This window comes from Plecotus auritus (assembly GCF_963455305.1).
Source record: "Plecotus auritus genome assembly, chromosome: 4".
Lineage (NCBI taxonomy): Eukaryota > Metazoa > Chordata > Mammalia > Chiroptera > Vespertilionidae > Plecotus > Plecotus auritus.
The window spans coordinates 129,738,179-129,759,267 of NC_137775.1; the positions used below are offsets into that span (position 1 = coordinate 129,738,179).

The window sequence follows — 21,089 nt, forward strand, 5'->3', positions numbered from 1 at the left end:
GAGGCAGTGCACTTTCTTAGCATTTAAGGAAAAATATCTGAGGGAGGTTTATGAGTGGTAAAATGCATCAATGGACCAATAACATCACCATACTCAAAACTATCACAGTAGAAATGACATTCCCTGCTTGGCTTCTTCACTTCCTGGTCACTTTTTAACTAGGAAAAACAGTAACAGTTTTCATTTATTGATTTTTAAATAAATATACGGGAAAGCTGCAGATGTGGTAATAGAAGAATCAATGACAAGAAATAGTCATACCCTCTCCTCCAGTCTAGCTAGCTGCTCTTTGTAGAATGCATCTTGCCTCTTTATCACTCGATCTTTCTCTTCCAGCAGCCTCGCCTATAAAAAGAAATGAAGAATATACTATATTAGGAAAAAGCAATAGCAAAGCAAAAGTCAAGTATAAATTACATTAGAAATAAGTACACAAAGCGGAAGATTTCTGCAAATTATTAGGTCTCTGCCATAGAAAAACATTAATAGGATGATGATTGCTGTATTTAAATGTAAAGAATGAGTCTGCATTGTTTTTTTCTTTTTCTTTTTACTGTAACAGCTGTGTCCTACTTTGTCCAAATGCATCATAATACAGCAGAGACAGTTTTTATTTAACTTCTCTTTTGGAGAGTAATTTCAAGCATTAATATTTTTACACAATAAAACTTTGATTTTAATCTGAGCATAAGACTGATGGTTATTAACCTTTCTTAAACAATAAAAAAATGCCTATGCGACACTGTATACATAAACTTTATAATTGGGAACCCTTAAATTACTCAGTGAAACCTGAATAGAAATACATGTATTGGTCTACTTCCTTTTTTATGAAGCAGCTATCTTTAGAGAGAGGACCGAAAACTACTATAAATGTTTATGTGAATAATTAAAAATCAAAAATAATAAAAATAATGCAGTTAATTTAAAAATCTTTTTCCCCACATCTAAATTTATGGTCTTTTTTACAAAATAAAAACACAATAAAAATTTTTTATTCTTGAAAATCATGACAAAGATGGTTACTTATGTTTTTCTAGATTAGCAAAATATGCATTTTTCAAACATTGTTTGTATCTCGATCATTATGTTTAAGTGACCTTTTCCCATATCACTTCCCTATATCACCTCAAGTCAGGAAAGTTTTAAAACATATTTTTAGTTCTGTGAATGCTGAATATACACTTGACCAGGAACTTTAAGAAATTATGAAAGGATATATTCTGGCATTCCCATTCTTGGGCCACACACTTTTTTTTTTTTTTTTTGGCAAGGTGATCAAGTATCACCTGGTTCAACTCCTATAAAGGTGACTTCCACTCTGTTCAGTTTAAGAGAACCCATTTGCACATTTGTAGGTCATTGTTTTGCTACTTACTTTGACTTCAATGTCCTGCAGCATGTTAAAAACAAACAATTATTTAGCAATGTAAGTATGCTGTTTCCTAATGTCAGAAAGAAAGCTGATGCATAATATCTACCTAAAATAAAATGCAAACCAAAGAAGGCAATAGCAGGAAAAGAGGGCTTTGCTTAACTTGCTTAAATGTGACTAGGCTATTATTTTAAACTAGAGGCCCAGTGCACGAAATTCATGCACGGGTGTGTGTGTCCCTCAGCCCAGCCTGCACCCTCTCCAATCTGGGACCCCTCGAGGGATGTCCGACTGCCCGTTTAGGCCCGATCCCAGTAGGACCTTTCTAAATTCTACAGATACTCCAAAAAATAAAGCAAATGCAAACGAATGTACTTACTGTAAGACCCTCCATAAAATGTAGAAATCATTAAACCAAATGAAAAGCAAATGAGAAAAAGAGGAAAAGATATTCCAACATGTAGCTGTAAGAGTTAATGTTACTAATATATAGAGCACTTAAAAAATAAGCCCTCTACCCCACCCACAAATGACATAGACTGGTAAATCACACACAAAAGTACAAAAAATAAACACATGGAAAAAGAAAACTAAACCCCAGAAGAAGTCAAAGAATGAAAATTAAAATAATGAAATACCATTATTCATGTATCGAACTTACAAAAATGTAAAATAATATTAATAAGGATATAGAAAACCAGGCTTTTCTATACAGTTGGTCAGAATGTAAACTGGTATAGCTACTTTTCAAATCAATTTGACAAAGTCTAATAAGACTTAAAGTGTATACATTCATTGAGATCTAAACGCTATTTTTAGAACTCAAGTAATTATAGCAATATTCAGAGACATAGATAACTGGGTTATTTAGAATTGCAAAGAAACAAAAACAAAACCCACTCTAATTATTAAATATAAATATACTAAGTAAAAACAAAACAAAACAGAAAACACTACAAACAGAAAAGATCTCTCTCTCTCTTTTTTTTTTTTTTCTGTAGGAAAGAAGGAAAAAAGACCAACAAAAATATCAACAGAGGTTATAGCAAGGTGGTTTCTAGTTCATTTTACTTCTTTATATATTCTAAATAATAAATAAACACACTTTGTAGTCAAGGGACTCAGGAGGCAATTTTTTGACATGAGAGAACTATTCTGTTTCTTGATTATGGTGGTGGAAAAATTGTAGAACTAATATTGCAAGGAATGAATTTCATTGCATAGTGAATACAAATAAAGCATACTAGAATTTATGAAAATATCTACATATAAATATATGAATGTATGTGTGTATGTATCTTCATTACTGTCAACCTGCTTATCACTTGGCCAATTTTACTTCTAGGCATTTAATCCTAGGAAATACTAAGAAAAGCATACAAGGATTTACCTCTAAGAAAATGCAGCCAGCGTTATTTTCAGCAACAAAAAAGTGGGCACGACAGAGGTGTGTGTAAATAAGGTTTGGTCAAACAACAGGATATTGATTATAAAGATTTTAGTCCAGCCATAATGATCAAACATTGAGAGCCATTAAAAATAATGTTTTAATAGAATAATTGAATTTTTTACTCAAAATATTATATGGGGTAAAAACAGGTCATAAAATAGCATGTATAGTAAGTTCTTAATTTTGGCTAAGAAACAGGAGTTAGGAAGCAAAAGGGAGGAACAGAGAGAGTTGAGTGTCTAGTTATATAGACATGGAAAAAATCTAAAGTATGCTAAGATGTTAACAGTGGATATGATATGCATAGTGGGATATTTTTCTTATTTGGCCTATTTTCCACTTTTCAAATTTTCTATAATGAACAAACATTACTTCTATAAACAGAAAACTATTTTAAACATTAATATCACATACATTTATTCCTGAGATGAAAACATATATGAAGCTGAGAGTGTGAGCTCTTAAGTAACCACATTGACAAAGAAAAAAAAAATTGTTTCAATAGTTTGAAGAGTTATTTACAGCATGGAAATTATTTTACCTACTAAGTCCTTAATGCATTAACACTTGATTCTCTCTCCCATTCAATGTATGCATTACCCACCATGGTTCTTAAAACACTTGCACTAAGTGTTTCTTTTGTTCGTGTACAGTTGCACAGTGAGATTATTTTAAAATTCAACACTTCAGTATTATTGGAGCCTACTGAGGGCTACAACAACCAAGAAATTTAATTATGAGGGGCTGATTGCAACCTAAATAAAGCACACTCATTTACATTTCCAAATGTAATCCCTGAAACTTTAATGCAACATGCCAGAAGATCAGATATGCACACTAAAGAGGAACTACTTCCAAAGACCTGAAAACACCCAACCACAGTCTAACATCATAAATCTTTCCCTAGATGGCCGCAGAATCAATAGTCTGAGATCACTGGGGAGAACAACAAAGCAAAGAGACATGGTCACAACACTTTAATGGCACATTGCTTTGAAACAGTTAATGTGATGCTGGGAGCGAAAGTCACACAATATGAATCTTAAAACTTAAATAAGCCTGGAATACATTGACTAAGCTAATAGCTGCCAAGGATGGAGAGTCACAGTCAACCAAGGAAAAGCAGTGCACCAAGTGCAAGGAAAGAAAACTTCTGTGAGCAAGTCTAACAGATAGAGAATCACTGTGAGTGAACAAACAGCATCACAACATCATTTACTGTTCTAGTAGAATAATTTCTTAGGAAAAATGAATACAAAAGTTTCCCCAACTCCTGTTTGCTGTTCCTCACACCACACAAAATGTGCCCTGATTTAGTTTTCAGATCCTGTACATTTGGGGTGAAGTGATTGGGCTTGAAACCATGGCAGAAAGAGCTTACGTGAGTCATGATGGAAAACTAGAAAGTTCCATATGCCAGAGAAACAAAGAAAATTAAAAAATGAAGTTTTCTTTAAGAACATAGACTTGTTGACAGCTAGATTCAAAATGAAGTATGCATGGATTTCCTTCCTTAAAGACTTGCCTCTTTTCAGAAAGGATTGACAAGTTTGTGTACTTATCAACCTCCTCTCTTTATTCACCGTTGGTTTTACATTTTTATTTTAAAACGCACTTATCTTCACCTATGCTTTCTTTTTTCAAGAGAAGAAGCAGATATGCCTCAAAGCGGCAGAGGAATGTATTTTGAAAATGTCCTTGAAAGTGCTTACAAGATATAAAAAAGTCAACAGAAAACAAAAAAAAAAACTTGGACTACAGATATGGCATATTGTGCTGGTAGAACTTTACCTTCCTCTGTACACTCCCAGGAAAATTTTCATAGCCAAAATGTTTTGACATAGTGGCTCAGCTCCCTTAGGCCTGGCTGCTCCTGGGGACTGAGGTATCTCTCCCTCTGGGTACATGGCATTTGGAACCCGGTGACATCACAATCTCTTAGCTCAGAAGTAGTACTGTTACTTCACACACCACGTAAAGGCGTGTTATGGAAAGATTTTGTGCTGGGGAAAAGCCTGTACATTTTAAATGGCAAAGTTCCTTGAAATGTCAGGGTTCAATTTTAATAGCTCCAGGTAGAAAACAAAGCAGGAACCAGCTCAATTTTCTATGGCATGATATTATGAAACCAGAGATTACTAGGATTGAAAAAAAGCAAGAATTGTAAATTAATATAAATAGGAAATCCTTATAACTCATTTCCTGTCATTCTAAATCTTGTAACAAATCTAAACACAAATATAATGGACTGGGAAAGATTTAACCTTTCACAATGATATGGATAATCTGTGGTAGACAACATATCTATCTATCCATCCATCCATCCATCCATCCATCCATCCATCCATCATCCAACCATCCATCCATCAATCCATCTTACAATTCACATAGGCAAACAAGAGCTGGGGAAAGTGCTTTATTCCTTGTCAGAATTACATATTAGGGACAATATGTAGGAACCTAATAAAATTATATGCTGACATTAAACAGAGAACTGAAATATCCAAGGGGGTTGAACCATAAACTTGTAAGGTGATATTACATTTAGAAGCTGCAGAACATGATCACTGTGAATATCAATTAGCCGTAACAAAATAATTAAAGTAGCCATGTATTCAATTAGCTACATACTAGACTTCGTTATAAATGAGAAATCACTTAGGGTTCACTGAGGCTTTATCAAGTTAATAAACAAAGAATTATACGTGGAGCACTGTTTTCCAAACCATACCAGAAGGTGACCTTCAAAAGGTAACTCATCTAGATGAACTTAAATGATACCCAACCTATTGTCAGATTTAGCGTACTTTTCAACAACTTAAGAGGCAGAAGCATAAGCAATGAGGAAACCCCAGCGTTAATGTTAAACCACACTTATGTCCACTAACACAGTAATGCCTGATGTAAGTTGAATACAGACCAAGAGATGAAAAGACAAAGACCATTCTTTCAATAGACTCCTTACTCCTAAATCTAGAGCTCATACCCAAGTCCTCAGGATGTGAGCAAATCCATTTGTTTCTGTTTTGTTTTGTTTTTCTGTCTTCTCCAAAAGAGCTTCAAGAACCTGGTCTACATGTCAACTTTCTCATACAGGTAACAACACACTGGAACAGCCCACTGAGCATGTCCTCTGCCACTTCTGGGCACACCTAGATAGCAACCTAGTGGTGCTTTGCTTTAAATAGTCCAGTAGTTCTCACACAGTATTTGTGCAGATCATGGTACTTGACAAAAGCAGCAAAATTAAGCAGCAGGTAAAATAATTTTATAAGCTTTCTTCCATAGTTTTAGAGAGGAAAGACTTTTAAACCAAATAATTGTTCTCCCGTTTTCTGGTTTAATTCAGAAGTTATTAGCACAATAACTAGAAACCACTTGATGAGGACTCAGGAGACTGGAGGCCCATTCTTGCTCAGCTAAGTCACCGTGTGACCATGCACTGACCCACTGCGCCCCCATCCATATTCCACAAATCCTCTTGAAGGCTACTTCCTGAACGTAGCATTTGCAGTCCTGCCCCAGCTGCCTCTCCTATGGCAGCACCTGATACAACTTTCCAGCATCTGTTTTGGACTTTTGGTTGTTACCCACTGGCCCCCTTCTCCACTGTAAATTCCCTGAGACAGGAAAGGAGGTGTACTTCTCTCTGTCTGTATCTTTGGCATGACCCAGGTCTGTGCCTTCTACATAGGAAGCACCCAGGACACAGCAGCTGAAATGAAATAAAGGGCACTGAAGGGAAACGTTTGTAGTCGCAGCTTCTGGGAAACAAATCCATCATAGCCCCCGTGATCTACTTCACATACGACAGCATACGCAGGGTGGGACGAGGCGTCTGTGCTACTTCATGTCACTTCGGTGAAGCTCTGAGCCAGGCGCTGCCAGCATGTTACCCAGGAACCCACAATCCACAAGCATCAGCAAGTATTCTTGCTTGGAAGCTCAAAATGGGAAGCCCCAAAAGTACAGGTGGCTTCTACAGGGCTTCAGTCACCCGTATCTTGATCAACAACGATGCTTTGCTAGTTAGCACAGTGACTGTTGGAAATGAGACTTCCTTAGTGAAAATGGTTCATTAACTAGCATGTTAAGTGTTAGGTATAGGCTCTTATTAGTAAAAAAAAAAAAACTATAAAAAAGACATAAGTTAGGCAACATATTATAAATAGACTCCTGCATCTGCTGGTGACAGGCTATGGGAATGTGAGAGGCTGTGAGAACAATGCCTGCAGCTTTAGCTTGAGGAACAGAGCCTCAGCCAGACCCGTCACCAGTCCCGCATCCAGCCATTGATTTGAGACAGACGGTCCTACCTTCAGCACCACTGATGTTTGGACCAGATCATTCTTATTGTGAAGAGCTGCCCTGTGCACTGTAGGATGTTTAGTAGCATACCTGGCCTCTCTGACACCAGGACCACCCCCCACTAAGAGCTGTGACAACCAAAAGTATTTCCAGACTTTGCCTACTGTCCTCCTGGAAGCCAAACTGCCCCCGTGGAGAACCACTGCTTACAAGCTTGCAAGCTGAGGGCAACTATCAACAGCCTCACCTGCCTTGGTGACTTTCCTGCAAAGAAAGCACTGAAGGAACAGAGAACTGAACTTCACTGAGTTTTACAGAATGGGCTGTGTGAGTCATCTTGGACCTGCTTGCCAATACACTTTTGCTCACTAACTGTCTGTATGGTGGAATTGGGCTGGAAAGGTGCTTGCATTATCACTAGGTTATACCTTGGTGGTAGGGCTGTGCTGTGAAGGCAAAATGAATAAAAGCAACAAGACTTGCTCACATGCATATAAAGTAGTGAATCATATCCTGATGAGAGAAGAAACTGGAAATGTTAATTCATTTTTTTTTTTTTTTTACCTAAGTAGTAAACACATAAAACGGCTCTATCTGCCCTCTGGCTCCCTATATTAATAGAACCCATGTCCATTGAACATACACGATTCCAAATCTATGCAGCTGGCGTTCAGTTCAGGCAAAACTGCTATCAGCTGACCTGAACTGGTACAGTTTAGAATTTCTTCCGCTCAGACAGGGACAATACGAACCTGTTGTTAAATAATGTATATATCTTTCCTGAAAACAGGCAGATTGTGATTCCATTATAATTTGTGTTCCCTTTTCCAAAGCAACATGATTTTTCAACATGAAATTTCACCATGAAAGATGCTGAAATGTATCACCTCATCAGTCCAGTGTCACATGTTCTATGCTTCTCTCTGATCATCCATGAAAAAAATCAAAAAACAAACACCCATCATGACACCCAGCACATAAACATTAAATAAATGCTGAATCAAACGTGAACCGAACTATTAGGGTTTCAGAGTTCTCAAATGAGCAGCTTTATCTTCTGTAATGACATGAGCTTTAGCTACTACACGTTTATGAAAGACACAGTAATTGTAAACATGGATCAAGTCTAGGAGAAAAGGCCCAGTTGAATCAAATTCAGCAATTAAAAAGAAAAAAGTTCTAGAAGACCGAGTTCTGTAAATAAATAAGACTCTGTCAGATACGGATAAGAATTATAATTGCAAGAGGAAAAAGCAGTAAAAAGGGTCATCTATGTCATAAAAGGCCTGTGGTTGTGACGCTGTAACGACCAAACAACCGGTCACCAGGAGGTGCAATGGAGCACCGCTCATGGGCCGGGACTCGCGGCTTAGTAGGGCTTGCATGGGGCTGGCAGGGCTCGTGCGGGGCTGGCGGGGCTCGCCAAGCGGAGGCAGGGCCCATGGCTCGCAGGACGGGTCTGGGGTGCCACCGGCGCGGCAGGTCTGGGTCTCGCGTGATTTCGCGTGCTGGGCCTCTAGTATTTAATAAAACTACCATGTGTTTACATGAATTTAGGGCAGGAAGAGGCTTTTATCATCAAATTCAGCTGCAGAATGAATTGGGTGTTACCATCACATGTAAAAGCAGAATGTTCTCAACCCTAGACCACAGCTGATATGGTTCAGGGTGAGAAGGAGCACTCAGCATTTGAGATTATGAAACTCAAGGTGCAATTACACTAAAATTTCTCTCTTCTTATTCCATATTGTGGAGAATAATGCTTCCATTTCCAAGCATGTGTATATAATCTGTTTTACGATGCAGATTAAAAAGCAGAGGCACTTTAACATAGAGATGCTAGTTAAACTGCACTATCTGTTGAAGATATTTGTATCACTGGTCTGACAAATAAACTGAACAACACGGAGACAATTACTGCACCACTTCTGAATTCCTTTTCTTTGTATTAGCTTGTATTTGTCCAATTTAAATTTAGATTTAATGTTCACACTACTGGGACCAATTGGCCAGTCAATCTCTTCTCTTGCAATCTATTCCACATTCAGAGCTAGAAAAAAAAAATCCAGAGATCACCCAGTTCATTTTATAAGCAGTAAGTGAGGCTCCAGGTTCCCTGTTGACTAAGGGAATTCTTTAAGGTCAGGGAGACAGTTCGTTCTGGGCTCCTGACTCCTGATGGCAATGTACTTCCCATTGCTCCCTGACCTTGCTTCTTTTCACATTGGCTTGACTTTTAGGAAAGAAAATGTAAAAATTATCACTCAAACATTTGTAGTTATTTTCAACACTGCTTAACATAAAGAGATTTTTAAGGAGTTCCTGTAACAATTCATGCAGAATATTCTAAAAATGTCTCCAGAGCCAACTATGTACCATGTCGGTTCAGGTCCTCTGGGATGCAGATGCTGAGACAGAATCAGAATTACAAGAGATTTATTAGGGGTAAGGATATAGGGTAGAAGGAGTGGGAGTAGAGAGAGCCTCGGACTATGCTCTAGGTCTGGCACCTATGAGACACCTGTGCAGCTCAGAGAAAACCTTGGCCAGGCTGGTGGAGAGCCCCAGGCAAAGGGGCTCTGCTGGTTGGAGAGGTCCTGGGTGAAGCAGAATGGCCCATAGACTGTCAGCATGGAGAGAGCATGGGAGTGAACACAGATGGACCCCAAAGTTGAAGTAGCTGACGGCACCTTTCACAGCAAGTTCTCTCTTACAGACAGGGCTGAAGGCACATGCCCATGGCTCCACATACTCTGATTTGCTAATTAACCCAAAACAAATGATGATGACTATGAACTTTAAGCAGGTCTTAAACTTCAGCTTCCAGTTTGTACAGAAAGTAAACCAGCAAACCAAAAATGGGGGTATATCTGTTTGTATACCTCAATTCCCGATAGAATTGCTTCACTAATGTGAAATACAATTTGAATCAGAAATCCTATGTAGCAAAAAAAGCAACAGAATAGTCATCAGACAATTGAAGCTAGAATTCTAGTTTGGCTGCAAACACATGAAATTGGGCAAGCTACTTCCCCTTTTGGGATCTGTTTTCTTCTTTGTAACTTTAAGGAGATGGACTAAATAATACCTAAGATCACACTAATATTCACGTTACACATTACATTTACCATTCCGTTTCTTCTATTACTCCATTCAGAATTGACTCTATCACTAGGCCAGAGGAAATTCAATAAATGCACCTGTTCTGCCACCAAATTGCTAGGATGCTACAAGCACACATTAAACAGCATTTGGAAATACCCCGAGTAGGTGACACGTGGCTGCCAGAGGCAGACATTCGTGGCAGCAGCGACGCTCCCTCTCTGCCTGACTTGGCACCAGCGGTGGGCTTACAAGGACCGGAGGATCCTTTGGGCTTAGCTCTCTCTGTTGCTTAGCAATATTCACTAGGCTGTTTCCTGAACCTCACACCACCTGGCAGATTCAGAGGTAAGACGGAGGGTGAAAGGGGTCATTTCTAAAACAAGTTCAACTCACTGCTGCTCACCAAATCCCAGTGGTTCTCATTTTCTGCCCAAAATGACTAAGTTCAGAAAATAATTGGGCATCCTCATCCCATCTGTGGTGCTTTAGCGAGGAGAGTTCAGTGCAATCGCATCATATGCACATATAGTTTCTGCAAGCCCAACTACTGGGGTTCAAGTGGGGAGAGAGAAAAATGTAACTAGAGTGCAGGATTTCACCTGCTACTCGAGGAAGCCTGGGATGGCTCAGTCAATTTCAAGTCCCACAGGTCCTCCTAGACTGGGAGGAGTCTCACTCATCTCTTCCCAGTGAGTGGAGTTCTATTGGTTCAAGATAGTTTTCATTCATGAATCCTCAAATAAAAACCAACATCTCCTTTAGTGCTCGACTACAGAAACCAACTAACCCAATAACAGAACTCCCAGTGCTGAACTTTTAAGAATAAACTTGAACAAAATTCTCAGCAATGGCTACTGGTAAGGAAGATATGAAGAAGTACCTGGCCCTTTACAACATCCCATTCTCCCCTAAACCTGATGGCGAGAGAATTTAAAAAATCTTTATCCTCTGTATAAAGCCTCCAGGTTACCTGACCAAGGAAAAAATTTTAAGAGATGAGGCTGTGGGATTAAACAGAAGCCTGGACAAAGCAAGAAGGGAAAAAAGTCTCAGAAAGGAGAAATGGGAAGAAGAGAATGCACCCAAACCATGAATCATCGACTGGAAAGCAACAGAGCCCACAGATAGGCTGTATATAAGCCACTTCAGGTTCTGGGCCAAGAGGGCTGAGAAGGGATGAGAAGACACCATTAACCCCTGAGTGGAAGGGCCAGGCTGAGACATAGCTTTGTTCTCATCACTATTTGTACACACAGGTGTGGAAGGACCACAATGAAGCAGATGACTCCCAAATCTCAAACACTGAGGAGTGCCTTTCACCAGAACTTTGCTACCAAAAAACTCAAGAATGGATATAATCAAAATGTTAATTTACAATTTTTAACATCCTTAATCACTTTTAGAGATCTGAAATTACATAATCACACGAGAAAGCCTCACCACATAGCAATATGAAGTAGTACAGTTTTGCATCCACCTCTTTTGTTTTTATTATTTTTTACAGTTAAAAAACAACAGCAAACAGTTGCAGACAAGAGACTTGCCTAAAATCCATAGCTCAGTGGTGGGCAAACTGCGGCTCACCGCTCTGTTGACTAATGAGTTTGCCGACCACTGCCATAGCTGAAGTGCCATCTCATGAACACAGAGCTTCTCACCAGGTAGACCCTTCTCTATGTTTGGACCCAAGAGCAAAGAGCGACGTCATGATTTTGCTTTGGTTTTGCCTGCTCAGCAGAGTATTATTAATTGTTTGACATGATATCCTGTGTGCTTTATGGTTATGACTATCATTTTAATTATATATTACTAGGGGCCTGGTGCATGAAATTTGTGCACTGGGGATGGGGGTTCCTCAGCCCAACCTGCCCCCTCTCATATACTGGGAGCCCTCAGGGGATGTCCTACTGATGGCTTAGGCCTGCTCCCCTTGGGAAGAGGGCCTAAGCCACAGTCTGGCCTCCCTTTGTGGGAGATGACCGGGCTGATCAGGGGAAGGCACCAGCCCCATCACTCTGCTGCTGCAGCCACTGCCAGTCACCACAGCCACCAAGGTGTTTTCATCAACACGGACTCTAGTCCCTTCACCATGAAAAAATGACAACTTTCTTTAGGCATTTTCAAGATGTGTCTTTCATAGGATATGACATTTCTTTATTTTTTTTTTTATCCTCACCTGAGGATATGTTTCCATTGACTTTTAGAGAATGTGGAAGAGAAAGGGAAAGACAGAGAGAAACATCAAAGTGAGAGGAACACTTTGATTGGTTGCCTCCTGCATGATCCCTGACCTGGGCCCCAGCCAGGGCGGAGCCTGCAACCTAGGTACATGCTCTTGATCAGAATTTTACCCAGACCCTATGGTCAGCAGGCCTAGGCATTATCCACTGAGCCAAACCGGCTAGGGCAGGATATGACATTTCTTAGCCCTCCAGCAGTGGACCTTCATTTTTTTCTCCAGAAGTGTGGTGGAAAAACCCTAGATGACCTTTTTGTATTCTTATTACCCAAGTTACTAAGAATATTACCAGTGGCATACAGGAAGCTTAGCCAATGAACAGTCAGAAAAGGTGTTTCCTCTGTAGTTCACACCAATGGCCGGCTGGGCCCTGCCCAGGCCTAAAGCCTCTGGCCCAAGCTTTAGGCCTGGGCAGGGGACCCCCAGCTCCCTCTGATCGCCGGCTCCACCCCTGCCCAGGCCTAAAGCCTTGGGGGCCCTGGGCAGAGGACCCCCAGCTCCCTCTGATCACTGGCTCCGCCCCTGCCCCCTCGGCTCTGATCGCAGGCTTGGTCCTGCCCAGGAGCCCCCTGGCTCAGGCCCTTCCCAGGCTGCTCAGGGCCCACGCGGGACCTACCTCAGAGTGACCTGGGTGCCAGGATGTTCCTGGGACCCAGGCACTGGGCGCCTATGTATGCAAATTAACCGCCATCTTTGTTGGGTTAATTTGCATACTCACTCTGATTGGCTATGGGCATAGTGGAGGTACAGTCAATTTACATGTTTGTCTATTATTAGGTAAGATCTTTTTGGCTTAAAAATCCTCCTCCTGTGAGTGAGTATGATTTCCATTCATCATTTGATCAGATGCTAGAATGCTCCCAGCTGTTCAGGCTGAGGGGCTAAGTGATCGAATTCCAGCCCAGAGGAAAGTGACCCTCCACCCTCAAGCTTCTTAAACCAAGTGCAAGTATACTGCACGCAAAGTGATGTTCTTAATGACAAACCATTAATGACATTTGATGGCCATATTTATAGGCTATCAAAAATACTCAGAAAAAAAGGTGAAAGAACCATATACATTTGAAGGAGGCATACTAGTATACCTTAGAATCCAAGGTACTCAGATATTAAATATCTAATCGTGAAATAACTCTACTCTCATAAGATCAGAAAGCTAGTCAAGAGCTAAGAATAGAATACAGGTTTCCTTGACTCACATTTCATGTTGGCATACTAAACAGTATCTCAAATATTCTTAAAAACCTGTTTGTGAGTAAGCAAAAAAGTCCAAAATCAAAAATTCTTATTATTCCAACATCATATCACCAACCTGAGCCCCCTCCCGACCCCCCACCAAACACAGGAGCACAAGCATGCATTTGCATGGGTGATGGGTGACCATCTACAGAGTTTCTGAGATGTGATTCCTTTCCAAACATGTTTCTTATCTGACATGAGTACTGCAGAAGTGGACAAAGATATTACAGACCACAAATCAAAATAGCTGCCGGAAAATACATTCACTGAAAGTAAAAGATATATATGTTAAGCATAAATGCCAGGATGTGAAACTCAATTATGTCTGGTAAAAGAAATATTTTGCTCAAAGTTATGGCTTGATCCTTTAAAAATTTACAATATTATCCAGCTATTTTCTAATATGTTGAATGTTTTGTGATCCTTGCCATTTGTCACCTTGCACAGAATATTTCAGGCTACAGTAAAGAATTAGTGCTTTTTTCTAACTGAACTAAAAAGACAGCCTGTTTGCTTTGAAAAATGACTACCACCTGCTATTAATCTGCAACTGAAAACAAGTAGTGCAATGACATTTAGCAAGTTAACACCCCTCCACCACTTTCCTGAAAGAAGAGTCTAAGTGACATTTTGTAATATTCTGAAAAATTTTTTAAATTTCTAAGAAATAGGTTTATGTTTTAGTAATAATAAACTGCAAGTGACATATGAGATTACTAACACCAGACACAGTGCCCCTGCAGTGTAACAAGCTTGGTTTAAGCGCAGAAGGAAATCCCTCCCAAGTCCCCCTATCTTTTTCCTTTATTCTCTTCGTCTGGTGTCAGACGAATGCAAGCAGTAATGATGGCATGATGAAGGAAGAGCTGACAAATGGCTGAATATTTGTAAAAAGGCAGCTTAGCTGATCTTTGCAACAAGCTATCTTTTGTCCTTCTGAGCTTTTTGTCACCTGAGGTGGCCTGCATCTTTGAGATGCAACATAAAACTATTTACTGATCTATTCTCCAAATAGTTCCTGGAACACTTTGGAGAACTTTTCCAATTTGGTTGGAAGAATGACATGGCCACCAACTTAGCTTTAACTAAGCACTAACCATGATCTAAACAAACCACACAAGTCATGACAGCCCAGAGTGTCTGTGGCTTTCGGAATGCATTTCCTGTCCAGAAGAAATAAGCCAATCCCTATATATATGCTCACAAGTGAAGTTAAATGCAAAAATAATTTACCCATCTGAAGAACAAAATAAACTTAATGTATCTATGTATTTATCCAACAAGCACACAGGGAAACTTATCTTATGAAGAGCTTCTGACACTGTGCTATTCATGGTAGAATATAATCAATAATAGCCCATTGCACCTCACACACTGACAATAAACCATAGTCCTAAAGCTCCAGTTTACAGAGAGAGCTACACAATGAGCAACAATCCATTCCTGCTTACAAATGCTATGTTTTTCCGGAAATTACAAACTGGGGTGGAGGGCGGTGCACAGGACGTATAAACAAACAAGCATAATAAAGGATAATATATAAGGACAGTGATTTGCAGCTGGACTGGAACTTGAAGGCTGGATGAGTAGGATTTGGATGAGACAAAGGCCACTGTAAGAAAAGGCACAATAAACAGAGGTACGGAGGAGAGCAGACAGGAGACTTGGGCAAGTGTCCAGTTGGAGAGGAATTACAGGAAGAGGGCCAGAAGGAATGGAACTAGGCTGCAGGAAGACTTGGCTGTCTGAGGTCTGGACTTATCCTGTTGGGGGACGGTGGGAGACTCTAAAGGTTTTTGAGTGCAAGGAAAACAGTACTTCAGTAACAGGATTAGTCTCGGTGTATAGGATGGATTAGAAAGAGGGGAGAATGCCAGCGGGGAAACCATTAAGGGGACTGTTGAAAGGATCCAGGTGAGAGGTAATCTGCCCACAGGTGCTGAATGGCAGTTATGTTCCCGGGAGCATCTTCTAAAGATCATTTAAAGTCAATGTATGAATTCTAGCCAGAGGACAGTGAAGCACAAACTGAAACACAGGGGAGATGTGCAAGAATGGGCACGATGCATACCATTAGACATGGCATGGAAAATTTCCAAACAGAAATACCACTGAAAACGTGGAATCTGGAGATAGGCCACTGATGCATTTAAGATGTCAAACACTCTACTCTAAAATAAAATTACTTAATGAATAAAACATATTTAATGGAAGAGGAGGAAATTTGGGATATGGCATGAGGTATTAGCAATTATTTTTTAAATTGAGGTGTAACTGACATATACCATTATATTAGTTTCAGATATACCACATAATGATTCAATATCTGTATATACTGCAAAATGATCACCACAATAAATCTAGCTAACTTCTCGTCACCATAGTTACAAATTCTCTGTATTGTGATGAGAACTTTTAAGTTCTACTCTCTTAGCAACTTTCCAATACTATAGTCACCATAGAAATTATTTTCTTTAACCTGCTGTTTAAGAAAAGTATGTGAAAATCTGCTGTTTAAGAGAAGTATGATGCCATAAGGAAAACATAACTGGAGTTTCCCAATGTCCAGCTCAACACAAGTACCAATGTTCACATATGTTATAGCCTAACACTAAATTTTAAGTCCTTTATCCTATTTTTAAAAAAACAACAGACTACTACATAAAATCTTCAACCTTAGAAAAATCATGGTGGCTCTAGATACAAATGTTAAAATAATCTAATTTTAATATTTGCTCAGATATTTTACTGAGACACTGTTTACAGTATGCTACCTTTAAAACATGAGTCAAGGTAACCTGTATTCTCTTGTGATTAAACTAGCTTTTTTTTATTTTAAAAGCACCCTTTAACATCTAAGGGCTTTGGTTTGCAAGGTGTGATGGAAAAAGTAAAAATCTAGACTCTCCTCCAATGACAAGACTAACCTTTTCAATACATGTCTAAGATGCCCCAAGAAGTAGGTTAGAAGCATAAGCCACTGCCCTGAGTACTGGGTCCAGGCCACGCACACCCAGGCTGAACATGTTGGGGGTATTAATGACAGTAGGATCTGCAGGGGAAAACCCCAGTGGGCTAGGGCTAAGTGGCCAGCAGCAGAGGGAAGGGGAGAAAGTCTTTAAAGATAGCCTGAAAGATCATTAAGAACAATGTGACATCACTGTGACCCACGTGGAAGCAACTACAAAGTGAGATCACACTGGTGAGCAGCCATTCTAGGCCAAATGGGTGCTTTTGAACAAAGTACTTCTATGGTTATTTGTTTGAAAATTGGGGCTATCAGCAGCAAAAAGCTCTCTAACTTCTGATTAATCTAAGATGTAGCCTCCATCTACAGAAAGGGTTATGCATGACCGTTTACTGAACAGTGATCTCTACCAATGTCTCAAATATCCAGAAATATTACGACCTCAATCACCTAGGCCTTGGCGTCCAATTGTGCTCATCAAGGTGCTCCCAAAATTAGTACTACTATGTAAGTAATCAATAGGAAATATATTTCCCACAGAATGGGAAAAACAATCATTAAACTTAAAAAGTGTGATCTGGTTTATTTGTTGTGATAGATATGTCCTAAATTTCAACAAAACATAAAACGATTTTCCTTTTCCAGACATCAGCTTTCAAATATTCTCAAAACCACTAAGAAAGAGAAAGGGGTGTAGCTATGCATCCTATTCTAACCCCAGTGCACCCTACTTGTCAAGTGTGTGTGTGTGTGTGTGTGTGTGTGTGTGTGTGTGTGTGTGTGTGTGTGTACACAGGTGTACACGCAAGCATACTGGGGGAGACAAAGACCCTAAAATGATATAAACCAGAATATTTAAATATATCCTTTTGGGCCCAGCCAGTGTGGCTCAGAGTTCAAGCGTCAACCTATGAACCAGGAGGTCATGGTTTGATTCTATTTAGGGCACAGGCTCAGGTTGCAGGCTTGATCCCAGTAGGGGGTACACAGGAGGCAGCTGATCAATGATTCTCTGTCATCATTGATGTTTCTCCCTTTCTCTCTGTCTCTCCCTTCCTCTCTGAAATGAATAATAAAATATATTTTAAATACATCAGTTTGGAAATGAGGAGGAAAACTTCACTGATGAAGCTAAAATAGAGAAGAGAAAGATAAATTCAACAAGACACTCGAAAGTCCTCTATATCTCATAGCTTCTGGGGCATCCATTGGGCGAGAGAGTCAGGGAACAGTGGACTTCAGGTAAGAACAGAGGTGGCTTGATCAGGCTTCTTAACCTGGGCTCAGGAAAAGGGCAATCGCAAACATGACAAATCTTTAAACAGATTGGGCCACGTTAGAGGACAGAAGCCTGGACCAGATAAAGGAAGAACGTGCTGGAACTGCATGTTGAGGGCAGCTCCCTTGCTCTCTCTCCTCTGTTGTTTCCTTTGGACTTTGCATATTCTTTTCCTCCTTTATCTACCTTTCCAGGTATCAAGACTTTCATTCTTCCCTTGTCACTTTTTCTTCTTTGCTCATTTCTTCTTCCTTATTTTTACTTTCTCGCTTTTTTCTTATCCTTAGTGAGCTAAAATGTATGTGATGTATTAGAGGTTTTTCGTTTTGTTTTGAAGTACAAAAGAGACCAAGTTGAGTATTTCTGACTAAAAATCCCTAAGCATTAATCCCACGTTCACCACCTGACTGTAGTCTGATTTCTCTCTTTTTTTTTTTTTTAATTTCCCTCCAGATAATTAGTAGCGCTTTAGGTTAAAAGAAAAAAAAAGTCTGATTTAGCAAATATATTCTTAGTTCTCTTCATTTCTGCTCATATTGCTGCCTCACCAATCTTTTCATTGCTTCTTTAATTTTTAATTTTCTAAGCATAAGGGTACTAAGGACACAGAATAAAAATAATAATATAAAATAACATAAAATTGTGAAGCTTTGTGGTGATTTATAAAAAACTAATTTCTCCCAGAAAGCAAACTGGTTTTCTCTGGTAAGTGAAAATTAGCAGTCATTCTGGAATCTCACACTACAGAATTAACATGTGTGGGTGATAGTCCAGTGAACTCCTGAGCCTTCTCCTTAAAATAGATTTCTAAGTGTCTGTTATCTACTGACTAGAGGCCCGGTGCACAAAATTCGTGCACGAGGGGGGGGGGGTCCCTCAGCCCAGCCTGCACCCTCTCCAATCTGGGACCCCTCGAGGGATGTCCGAATCCTGGTAGGATCGGGCCTAAATGGACAGTCAGACATCCCTCTCACAATCCAGGACTGCTGGCTCCCAAATGCTTGCCTGCCTGCTTGCCTTCCTGATTGCCCCTAACCACTTCTGCCTGCCAGCCTGATCACCCCCTAACCACTCCCCTGCCAGCCTGATTGATGCCTAACTGCTCCCCTGCCAGCCTGTTTGCCCCTAACTGCCCTCCCCTGTAGGCCTGGTCACCCCTAACTGCCCTCCCCTGCAGGCCTGGTCCCCCCCAACTGCTCTCCCCTGCAGGCCTGGGTCCCCCCCAACTGCCATTCCCTGCAGGACCGGTCGCCCCCAACTTCCCTCCTCTGCCGGCCTGGTCACCCCTAATTGCCCTCCCCTGCAGGCTTGATCGCCCACAACTGCCTTCCCTTGCAGGCCTGGTTCCTCCCAACTGCCCTCCCCTGCTGGCCATCTTGTGGTGGCCATCTTGTGTCCACATGGGGGCAGCCATCTTTGACCACATGGGGGCAGCCATCTTGTGTTGGAGTGATGGTCAATTTGCATATTACTCTTTTATTAGATAGGATTACTTTTCTAATTATTTTTCTGTAACCTAGTTAAACAATGCTTCTTATTCCTGAATTTCACATACTTCTAACTTTTAACTCCATTATCTCTTCTTCCACTCTTCATCCTAACAAGTGTATTGCTGTCTGGGTCTATTTTTAAAGTGTTCTTTGGGAGAATTAGGAATAACAACTAAATCACTTAGTAGGAAAGGATATAAATTGCTGTAAGTGAAACTGTTGAGAAGCCTCTTTCTACCTAAGTACATTGTTTCATGTCACCATTCCTTGTTTTCCTAGAATGAAAAGAACAATAAAAATCTAAGTATATAATTTATTTTGAGTGCATTCAAATATTACAGGCTGCATCCAAGTTTATGATTTCACTGTTGTTATTTTTTAGGAGTAAAATAAATATATGTAACTGTAAAGGCTGTACTTGGTTGGCGAGTTTATTTTTCTGAATCTGGACAGAATCTAAAACTGTTCTATACAATCCCACAGAGAAGATTAACCAACATTTTCCTTCTACCAGAGGGAGTTCCCATCTTACACTGAATCGCTCCTCCTGAAATTGAATCCTTAAAAAAAATTAACCCTATGCTCAGATGTAGCCAGAAAAGAGCCCATCGTAAGCCTCCACATCATACTTCTCCACATCCTAGAAGGTAATCCCCTCAACATTCTCCTCTTTTAACTAAATATCTGTTTGACACCACAAATATTTCCTTATCCAATTTTTCATCTGCAATATGGATCTTTTAAGTTATTCCAACTCTACATCCTTCTCAATTACCTTAGTTTCTTCATCTACAAAATGAAGTTAATTACACCTGCCCTATTACTTTCCTTTTAAGAAACAAATGAATTACAAGCATTTTTTAAGAAGTACAAACAATATTCTTGTCCCAAGTAGGTATGTGACCAAACAAAAGAGGGGAAAAAAGGACCAGAATGCAAGTAAAAACACCATAAACATAGCTAAGATTTAAGCTAAGCTTTGTCTATATTTCCTGCACTAACTAAAGCTAATCCACTTTTTGACAACCTCTAGTTTTGATTCTAATAAAGACTGGCTTACCGATTCATAACAAGATATTACTAACTACTATATTCAAAATGATTTATTGCATTCAAAAATCTTGCACTGGCTACTGACGGGAGATGGTATAGTTAGGGAGACAAGAACACAGAATCTCAGATTTAGCATTTACCAGTTTTAGGAGCTTAGGAAAATTACACGGGTTATCTAACTCTTAGATGCCATGTTAGAAAAGTGAAGAAAATTGGAGACTCTTCAAATGGGCTGTTGTGACGATTAAATAAGAGACTTTATATAAAGCTCTGCCGCAGTGTGTGGCACATTTGGGAAGCACTTAGATACAATCAGGACCAGTAAACGATACCTTTAAAATAGAATGTGAAAAACAAAAGGTATCTATGTACTTTATATATCAAGCTACAATAAAATATCTAAATACAAATTCTTTGCCAATTGTCTAATACAAAAATGAGCCTGATACAAGAATGGCTCTGCTGAGTTCCCTGTCATCTTCATGATGGGTTACCTGTAAATTTCAACCAATTTCCTCAAAGGCAAGTGAGAACTAGAAGGCATTCACAGAGCAATCGGGGTGCAAGATCCTTCTAGATTACC

General features: G+C 39.8%; 1 protein-coding gene across 4 annotated transcripts in view; it reads right to left on the reverse strand.

The window, feature by feature from the left end:
* The window catches only part of CHCHD3 (coiled-coil-helix-coiled-coil-helix domain containing 3), a 286,849-nt gene that overhangs the window by 97,370 nt on the left and 168,390 nt on the right, over positions 1-21,089 (reverse strand). For 3 of the 4 annotated variants that reach the window (XM_080663334.1, XM_080663336.1, XM_080663333.1), the window contains one exon: positions 262-345. In XM_080663334.1, coding sequence (XP_080519460.1) covers positions 262-345 — 84 coding nt within the window. Of the gene's footprint in view, positions 1-261; positions 346-1,378; positions 1,394-21,089 lie in introns of all 4 variants that reach the window. The other variant, XM_080663335.1, reaches the window with a different exon arrangement.